Source organism: Leuciscus leuciscus, assembly GCF_965113295.1.
Source record: "Leuciscus leuciscus genome assembly, chromosome: 5".
Lineage (NCBI taxonomy): Eukaryota > Metazoa > Chordata > Actinopteri > Cypriniformes > Leuciscidae > Leuciscus > Leuciscus leuciscus.
The window spans coordinates 34,595,366-34,605,731 of record NC_138729.1 but is presented as its reverse complement, the minus strand read 5'-3'; the positions used below and the strand labels follow the sequence as shown (position 1 = coordinate 34,605,731).

The following is a 10,366-nucleotide window of genomic DNA, read 5'->3' as shown; positions in this document are numbered from 1 at the left end:
ATTAACATTATTATTTAACGAGAGACCAGTATGTATAACAACTTTAAAACTTTATTGAAATATAAAGATGTAATTGCTGAATAATGTTGCTTTACAATGACAATGAGAATAGCTTTTGCATTTGGATACACACATTCAAAATAATATTAACTTAAGAAGATATTGGCAAGAAGAGTTTTTCTTTATTTAAGCCTTCATTATATATTCTGCAGATAGGATCATTACTGAAAAGTTACTATATTCCTTCAGAACCTGTGAAAATAGTTTAAATGGCTGACAAATGGCATTCGACATAAAAGACAGAGTAAAAAAAAATCATAGAACAAAGAGCAAAGAGTGTCTGTCCTTCACTTTAGATTCTTCATGAAAATTACACAACTCATGTAGTGTTCATTTTAATTGACAGATCTTGACTGACGTTCCAACCCCAAACCCAGGATAGATGGGCTCAGTAAATGTGGTCTCGAAGCGATAGAGACGTGTCATAGTCTCACCAATACTGTAGAAGGCCAACACCCCTGCAGAGTGGTCCAGAAAGACCCCTATTCTCGAAGAGTGAGGGCCACTAACAGCCTTGTCTACCCTGTTATGCCAGGCCGAGTACCCTGTGTCAGAGCAGAGGAGGCTCCAAGACTTATCGTTGTAGCCCAGCAAGCACAGGGAGCCTTTACCCTTACGGCTAATGCCCCGATAGGCCACTCCAATCGAGAATTCTCCATTCCACTCGATTTCCCAGTAGAAACGGCCACCTGACAGAGCCTCACGACACAGCACCTGGGCAAAGCTATCGAAGCGATCTTGGTTTTCGGAGTATGGCTGCAGGTCTCGGGTTCTAATCACCTTTCTGTTTCCTTCAGATAAGAACAGCTCCTTATGCGCCGTGTGGGGGTCTAGTCTCAACTGACAGTAGTCTGGAGATGAGTAGACGGATAAAGGTTGCTTTAATGTGTTGCTTTTAACAGATCTTTAAATATCTTCCTCTGTACGTATTTAAATTCTGACTTTATTAGTAATAATGTCAGAAAAAGTCATTGGGACTAGAAACAATATTACAATGCTGGCCAATACAGATAAGCTGATGATTATTTTCATGTTCTGGCTGACAACAAACAAATGGACAATATTAATTCTATACTACTTCATCTATACTACTTACCCCCGCTAAAATCTATAAGCAGCCAAGTTTTAAATACAATCAATTTAGGCATCACAACTTCATAATGTGCATTATGAAAAATGGATATTCATTTTGAGATTTGCTAAATATGTTATTAAATCATTAGTGTTTTTAAAGATTAACTTTAAGTGATCTAAATATAAAATGATAAAAGTTAGATAATCTAAATATAAAAATAGCCTAGAGAAAATTAGCATTTATGATTAAATGTCCAGTATATTTTTAATATCTACTGATAACCAATATGGCACTGTTATATTGTGCATCCCTAATTTTGACAAACACAAGGTGTGATCTGACAAACATGGATTTGAGAATATGAAAATCATGATTTTTATTTTTTTTATACTTACATTTCAGAAATTCAGATCTTGTCCTGGGTTCTGTAGGAGGTGAACTGTCCACTGTATGAACTTCTTTAACTGAACACAAAGAGAATTTATTATGTCATATCCCATATGTATACTTCCATTTAAAGGTTTGGGGTCAGTCAGATTTTTTTTTTCTTTTTTTTCTCTCTCAAATATATACTGTTCTTTTGAACTTTCTATTCTTCAAAGAATCCTGAAAACAAGTATCATGGTTTCCACAAACAGAACCATTGCCTAACGTTATTATAATTATTGTAAAAGTAAGAAATGTTTCTTGATCATAAAATCCACATATTAGAATGATTTCTGAAGGATCATGTGACTCTGAAGAACTGCACTGAAGAAATGGCTGCTGAAAACTTCTTTCAAAAACATTAATGCATCTTACCAACCCCAAACTTTTGAACGGTAGTGTATTATGTCATGTTTTTTTTTGTTTTGTTTTTTTACATAGCCATTTTTAGATGTTTACAGCTTGTATTTGCTCCAGCCATGTGTGATTAATGTAAATCAATATTTAGGTATGTATTTCATTTATGTCTTACCTCTGGTACTTTTCTCCTTGGTGCGATTCTCCACAGTGTACACTGGTACGTCGTTCACTGTAATTAAAAAATAGGAAAACTTGATTTACAATTACCTTTTTAAACATGAAATTCTAGATTTATGCAAGCAGATCTGAATAAGGCACTAAATCCTATTGTTTCAAATTCTATTAATAGAATTGAATAGCTCTTTTGTTTATCATTTGAACTTTGCTCAGTGGATTGGAACACAGAGTTGAGGAACTCAAAACACTGTTTACACTCTCCATGTAATCACATGACTTCCTTGCTGAAGTCATGTGTAGTTACCAAAAGGCCTGACTTATCAGAGTTAAAGACTGATCTTTATAAATGTTGGTTATTCTTAGGCCCAGAAATTATATGTTGATATACTGTAAGTGCTAATTGTGGCTCTTTAAAGATAAACTGAGTTTAGCTGTACCCTCCAAGTTCATGTAAAATAGAGGGCAGTGTGTTCAGATGAGCAATCAGGGACAACTTCACCCAACAACTATGCCTGTATCTGACATGCGGTGCAGTGTGTGCTCTGACCTGATTTTGAGATTTTGCGCAGTTCTTCTCTGCCCAGCTCCTCCAGCTTCTCTTTGATCTCAGCCACGGCCTTCCTGGCTGCACTGAAGGAAAAGTCCGGATTCAGAGACACTCTGGGTATGAAGCCGTCATCAGTTGGGGTGCAGAGATAATTGAAATTCTGTTTAAAAGGAGAGAAATCTCAGTATATACAATATGTAGTGGTGGAAGCCTTGATTACAGAAAGGTAAATGTGTTTGTCTAATGTATTTGAAACTTTCATGTAAATAAGAAGTTATGCCAAAAAGTTTGAAAAGCCTATTTGATGCCAAATATGATCATTCCCCTTTTCTAAAATATAAAAGCAGCTATATATGGTTTATGTATAATATATAAGGGGCCATTTTTACTGCACAAGGAGAAAAAAACCCATAATATGATGTAAATATAAATAACTGGGTTTTATCCTGTTATTGTAGGAAATAATAAAAAAAATAGATCTAAAAATCAGAATCTTAGAAAATACTTATTTTCTCTTTGATCCCATCGGGATCCCCAGATCTCATTTTGAAAACTCCTGTCTTAAAGTACCTGTAAGAAGTGAATGTGATCATCAGTGCTATAAAGCTGTTTAAGTCCACTCTCTTTCTTCTTCAGTTCTTCAATCTCCTGCTCCAGTCGCTCCATCAGTCCCTCTGCCTGACTGAATGCAGCCCTCTCATTGATGTTGATCAGTTTGGTGACTTCTGACCTCATCCTCTCAATGGAGGTGATCATCTCATCAAACATCTTCTTGCTTTCGACCATTGCTCTTTGTGCAGAGCTCTGCGGTAAAAATGAGTCAAGTTTAAGAGTCCATTGTCCATTCTTTTATTAGGAAACGGTTTAATGTTTTAGTTTTAGTGCATCTGTTTTGCAAGGATAACTTCTAGATAACATTTACAACTCATTAAAATTACTCAAGCTGCTGCTGCAGTCAACAAAAAAAAGCCATGTATCAGCATGTATCTAGAGAGCTAGCATCTAGATTACACTATGAGGAACAAAAGAACAATTATGGCCACTTACAAGGACTGTTTGCTTTCCCAGGTTGAAACAGTTACACACTGACTTAACAGATAAAAGGTCTTGTGCCATATCACCTTTGCCCAGATAAAACAGTTAGGTTGTTCTTATTTGGTCAAATGTGCTATGGTGTGACCTCGATATGAGCAGTGACGATACAACTAACTGTTACAAGTGAGCCTGAAACATACTTTTAGAGAATCCACTGCTGTCTTCAGCTCCTCCAGTTCTTTGGACCTCTGCTGGCATTTTTGTTTGATCTCCGCCTGGGACACTCCAAGAAGTTTCTGTCCATGAAACAAGAGAAAACATACCTTAGTCTTTGTTGACATAGATTAAATTACAAAACAAACTCTTTTTGTTATTGATCTCCCTCTTCAAGTAAATTCTGGGAATGTACAGCAATATAATACTACTGTATGTCCTTTCGCGTCACATATCTTCACGTATGATAATTTTATGTCATGCTTTTTTCTAAAATTCAAAGAACCTGCTTCACATGGATGCCTTTATTTTCGGGAATGTTAATCACTCCAGGAATGTAAAACTAGCTGGGTCTGCTTGCCGGAGAGACATTTCAAGGTGCACACGCTCAGTTCTTTAGGGAAAGAGGAGGGGGCTTCAGAGCAACCCCTTGCCAAGCTCACCGAACCATTCTTCAAGATAAGCTTGAAGGAATGTGGAGAATCTGGGGAGGGGGTGAATAAAAGTGTGTGTGTGTTTGTGGTGTGTGCCATGGGACATGAGGACTTAAATCTGGGATTCCCTGCGTTTAACAGAACAAACAAACCATTTGCAATTAGTGCCTGCGATAAGTATTAGATTACAGATATAATTACTGTATCTAAAAAGCACCCGTGACAGTTTAGTCAAAACAGTACAAAAACACATCAACTGCTGTGCTCCCTCCTTGTCTCAAGCTCGTTCAGTACTAATGAATTGAAGGAAAAGCTTTGAGATCTTAAACCTTTGAAGGTCTTCCTTCCATTCAGTTCTCCGGTGTATTGATGGAACAGTAAACATCTGGCCAGTATCTATAAATAGTTTTGGGTGAAATGTTTTCAATATCCTCACAGTCAAATTATACAGTGACGCAGTTTTCATTGAGCAGTTTTTCTTGCGAAACTCAAGTTTGAAGAGGCGGTTGTCCACATTTCTTTCAGCTATACTCCAGAGGTTTATGATGTCTTTGGGTCAAGGTACAAAAAGCAGTGCGCTATTTTGTCTCGCCCTTAGCGCGTAGGGGGAGGTTGGGATGGTCTGTACGCTCCCTCCTGATTTTCTCAAATTCACATTCCTTGCCTCTCCCTACAAAAGAATACAGACCTGCCCTGTTTCTCATCCCTCATTGCTCATTACAGTTATTTTTCTCGCACAAAAACAGATCATCTCAGAAAGGTGGCCAGGTTTGGACAGTGTTTAAATCAAGTAACCTCTGAGTTGTCCATTGTAGAGGAACACACCCTTTTTGTGACTCATATAGTTTAGGAGTTGTATTTGGAAAAGTTTTCTAGATATAATTTTCACTAACTAAGCTTCTTTTCTATTTCTATCAGTTTAATCATCGTCTCCTCCCTTTCTTTTCCATATTTCCTCATCCGTTTTTTGTAATGATCTGGATCAGCATGTTTGTGTTAACACAGAACCGGTTATACAGTGTATCTACATGACTTCTTGGCAGTTTTTTTAAGAAGACCTCTTTTATACAATCTCAAGAACATTTCTTGTTAATTAATATAATCATATACTTAAAAATTCAACTTGTAACCCCACAGCCACCACTCTAGCCTCTCAGTAACCTCAGTTAAGTTAACTCAAGCAGTCTATTTTCCTTACCTGTTTTTCACTCCTTTCTGCTTCGGCTGAGACTATGTCATGACCCTTGTGCTCGCTTACAGTACAGAGAGCGCAAATACACATCTGGTCTGTACGACAGAACAACTCTAGGCTCTTCTGGTGCTGAGGGCAGATCTTACGGTCCAGGTTCCCCAGCTCATCCACCAGCTTGTGCCTCTTGAATGTGGCGGACTCGTAGTGGGGCTTCAGGTGCTTTTCGCAGTAAGAGGCAAGACAGTTGAGGCAGGACTTGACCGCCTTGAAATTCTTTCCAGTGCAGAAGTCGCAAGGAACATCCCCGGGGCCAGCATAGCTTCCATTACTAGGAGGCGTTAAGTTTAAGCCAGTCTTCTTAATCTTCTCGGCAACTTTGGTGAGAGTGGCGTTTGGCCTCAGCACGGGTCTCTGGGTGAACGTGATCCGACACTGGGGACAGATGTAGATGCCAGTGTAATCAGCCTCATTCCAGTAGCCGCTGATACAGTCCATGCAGAAGCTGTGACCACACGGGATCGCCACAGGGTCCCTCAGGAGCTCCGTACATAGGGGGCAGCTGAAGTAATCTGAAGACAGTTGCTCAGCCATATTTTTTGCACTCTATTCAAAAACAAACGTCTGAAATGTTTCCGAGAGAGAAAGAGGAGCCGCTCGAACACTGCGTGGCTGGTGCTTTACTACAGACAGCCTTGAGTTTCTGAATTCCACAGGTTATTAATTAAAGGAAGCAAAGCCCTCCCCTTTGTACTGAGGGAGTGTGTTGAAGAGAGGAAGGAAAAGAGAGAGAGAGAGAGAGAGAGAGAGAGAGATTAGAGCACAACACAGCTCAGATAAACAGGTTGAGCCAGGAGTCTTGAGAGAGAGTGAGAGAGAGAGAGAGAGAGAGAGAGAGAGAGAGAGAGAGGGAGGGAGGGAGGGAGGGAGGGAGGGACGGACCATGGGTGGAGTGAAAGACATAGAAGAAAAAAGGTACAGTTGAGAATGAATGAATTGTAGTGTAAAGCAGGGCCATCCAGGATGAAACTTAAACATGAAAAGCTCTCTGTTTTACACGCACTAACTGCTTATCCATTAGCTGAGGAGCTGAAGGACATTTGCTTCAGTTACGCTAAAACCACAGTCTGTTAATAATTGGCCATTCTTGGTTGGCTCTGATGTTACATAGTTTGTTTATTGTCTAGGATACTCTCTTGCTTTCATTCTTTAAATGATATGCTTATTTGTTTGAATACTGCTACCTGAGCTTAGATAAATAATGGATTTGATAGATTTAATATTTAAAATTGAGCTTTTTTGGTTTTATTTATATATTTTGTGTCATTCTGTAGCACACCTATCTGGCTTTTTTAAGCAGTATATAATCTGACATATAAAGTTGCCACTGTAAAATATATTGCGTTGAAACTATCTTTTTCACAACACAAAGGCATGTGCTACTCTGCTCACTGCACTAAACAAACAATAGTAACTGTCAGTCTACGAGGTGAGTTTGATCTGAATGTATGAACTTAGGCCAGTTGAACTGGATTGGGTGTTGCATACTTGAAAATATGTCATCAGTTTGTTTTCGATGGGTGTGGCAGAAAAAAGAATGAACAATATTTCTGTTTTTTAAGAATATTTCAAACCTCTAACACTTGACATTTTCAAAATAGTTTGTCCTAGCTACAAATATTTGCACATTGGCACTATCCTTGACACACAACTAGATTAATTTGCACTGGTAATTGCCACTAACATAATATAGGCACTCTTTGTAAGTCCCAGAGGTGACAGAGTTTTTCATGAACATAAATATAAAGGTTGAAGACATAATATTTAAAGTTATCTTATTAACTGTAATTGAAATGAACTTGAACATTTTGAAAAATGTGCAATAATATGATGAGAGCATGGGTCCCTGTTCTTTATGCTTTAGGTTGAGTTAGTTTCATTGTGGTTGATATCTTTTTAATTATTGACTTTGTGTATTTTTATACTTTAGATGAAGACTGAAAGCCATTGGTCCAGCCAGAGCCCAGGTGACGCCACACTCACGGAAACCGGTGTGGTATTACATGCTGATTGGTTACACAAGGTCCTGCCATCAGCTCTGCCCCAAACACAAATCTTGCATCACTTCATGAATAGTTTCACCCCTCTCCTTATATGGACTGCACTCTGATAAGCCAGTTTCTCTTCCCCTTTTCCCTGAGTTAAACAGATTCCATTTACAGTGCAAGGTATAGGCTGCGATTACTCATTAACTCAGCTAGCCTGCTAGTTTAGGCCTCTAATTGCAAATTTGACATCAGTTTTTGCAGGTTTCTCCAACTGCAGCATGAAGTAATGATTTTAAAATGAAGGAACGGGCCTATTCATGGAGTGTCGGTCCTCATATTGTTCTCATGGTCTTCATAGTTCTTAGAGAGGAAATGTTGTAAACCATACAAAAGAAATCAGTTCCTTTAACACAACCTTTATTGTTCTCCACACCCTCATGCTGACCCCACTGAGTTCACGTTGGTTCACGAGGGACCATTTTCCTATTGAAGAAGCTGCATACTTGAGTAAGCCTGCCAGAGGTCTCCTGTTTCCTTGTGTATATTAAGGGTCAAAGGACAAGTTTCATTAAACTACCTGATTAAGGGGAGTGTGCCCGATGGAGGGTGACAGAGTAAGTGCAGAGTGAGCTTGCATAGGTGTGTGTTGTTATTGTAAAAACCAAGGGGTTGCCTATGTCAATCTGATTGGTCAGTGCATAAAGTGCGTGGAAACAAGGTATTTACAAGTGTTTCCATGAACAATGGTCACCTTTGTGAGTCTTGGCTGAAAGCAAAGTGCACTGTATGTGAATGTGTGTGTTTGGCTGCTCATCTGGCGTATTGCCAGGTAAAATTGAACAGGCTGTGCAGAACGGAATTCTCAAAAACCACAAAAGAATACCACCTTTCAAAAGAGCACATGCAGGGAGCTTTACAAGTGAATCCTGTGCATTGAAAGCAATCATTAAAAAAATATTTTTTAGCCTTATATAAGTTCACTGTTTACAGTGAATTCTTTTCCTTTGCTCGACTGTGAAGAATGTCTGGTTATGATTATAATTTTTCTTCTTTTGCGTGCTGTAAAAATCTTATCACATATGCTGATGTACAAAAGGTTTGTGAAATGTAGTCTGAACACGCAGCTCTTTCTCAACAAATATGAGAGACAGAAAGATAAACTGTCATGAAAATATGCCAGACATGTTTCTTTACAAACGTGTCACTGTGGCAGTTTCAGTTACAGAGCGATCAGGAAAGACAAGATCAGCCATCTATAAATACTCTACATGATGCAGTACAGAGCACATTGACCGCACTGCATACCATTTAGGTCAAGGAGTTTATTGGCTATCGTAAAAAATTTACTATATTAGAAAAGCATTTTAAGCTCTTTATTTTTTATATCGAAATATATGAAACACTATTCTCAATGTGACCCATCATAACTATTAATTAAATATTTCTTACTTTGTTTTATTTTATTTTAAGACTGCAAATTATCTCTGTCATAAAGGTCAAATTCGATCAACTATTTTGAGCTGAAGACCTTTAGAACTATGACTACAGACTAGACGATGATCCGGAATCAGAGACATATCATTAGATTGGCTGCAGACTCTCCGGCACTGTCAGACTGCATGTCCTGCTGAAGTCTGGATATTCTCTTGAACAGTGGAAACTTTCACCTTTGCAGGCCTCTCTTGACTTGCTGTTATCTCACTTATCAGGTCAGAGTGCATTCCTGCCAACATTTTTGCTCTCGTTACTGAACTTACAAGCCGACAACCATCTTAAGTAAGAGGAATCTTGAGTTTAGTTTGAGATGGGCATACATCTGTGAGATTGTGTTCTTGATTTTGGATATTATGCAATTATGTAGGTTTCTATAATTATTTTTTTTTAAACATGAATAAATTAATGTTTAAAAAAGCAAATTCCATTGGTAAAACAAAAGAAATGAATCAGAGCTGGTGAGAAATAGGGGTGGATTTGCAATCCCAGTAGAAATGTTCTAATTAGCTTTTCACCACACTGAATGTGAGTCACGGAAAACTCACTTCCACTTCCTGTTTTGCAACAGAGATTCCTGGAGCTTTGTGGACTGTGCTGTACAGAGGATGTATGCTCTAGAGAGATGAGAGAGGCTAATCTAAAACAAACACTTATTTCCATCTTCTTTGAGCAACAGGAATAAACGCCTTTTCTTAGGAAAATGGATCCGCCGTTGCTGGAAGAAAGCACAGCTGCTGTTTCAGTTAGAGCTGTTACTGTACATTTAAAAATGTACGATATGTTGTGTACTTTTTCTGCAGTAAGCTATTAAATACATTTGAAATGTCAGTTGGGTTTCACTGCCAGAATGAGGATGGTTGTAACTCTCTGCTTTAACATCTGTAACTGTGTTGTGTTTCTCAAACTTTGATATAATTTCCCCAAATTCATCTGTACTTCTGCAGTTATTTTAAAATTTACAAATTGTCCCTGAACTGTGTAAATTAAGTACAAGAAAGCTGGTCATACAAGCTTCACCATACTGAATTTAAATACATGCATTTATTTCCTGTTCAGAATTATTTTTAGATCAACTACCATCACCCACTTCCCTCAACTTCACCCTATTGTATTTTAAGCATTTAATTCAAAAAGGTAAAAAATACATCTAAAACTGTGAACAAATGATGAAAGAAATACATTAAAATGGGATTTACTATTAAAATGAATTATAAGAACCTAACAGACAGTGTGTTTCTGTATTTGAGTCCCTTTTACAGTTAGAAAAAAAGGTCTGCCTATTTAGTGTCCCATCTTTGGGGTCTGAAA

At 38.1% G+C, this 10,366-nt stretch overlaps 1 protein-coding gene across 1 annotated transcript; it reads right to left on the bottom strand.

Moving 5' to 3' along the window:
- Positions 1–33: 33 nt before the first annotated feature.
- Positions 34–6,264, bottom strand: ftr82 (finTRIM family, member 82). The gene is made up of 7 exons (XM_082169399.1): positions 5,526–6,264; positions 3,881–3,976; positions 3,216–3,449; positions 2,646–2,805; positions 2,094–2,150; positions 1,531–1,599; positions 34–911 (listed from the first exon to the last, which is right to left on the bottom strand). Exons 1-7 carry the CDS (start codon positions 6,108–6,110, stop codon positions 391–393), a joined length of 1,722 nt encoding a protein of 573 aa, XP_082025525.1. The 5' UTR covers positions 6,111–6,264; the 3' UTR covers positions 34–390.
- Positions 6,265–10,366: the final 4,102 nt, after the last annotated feature.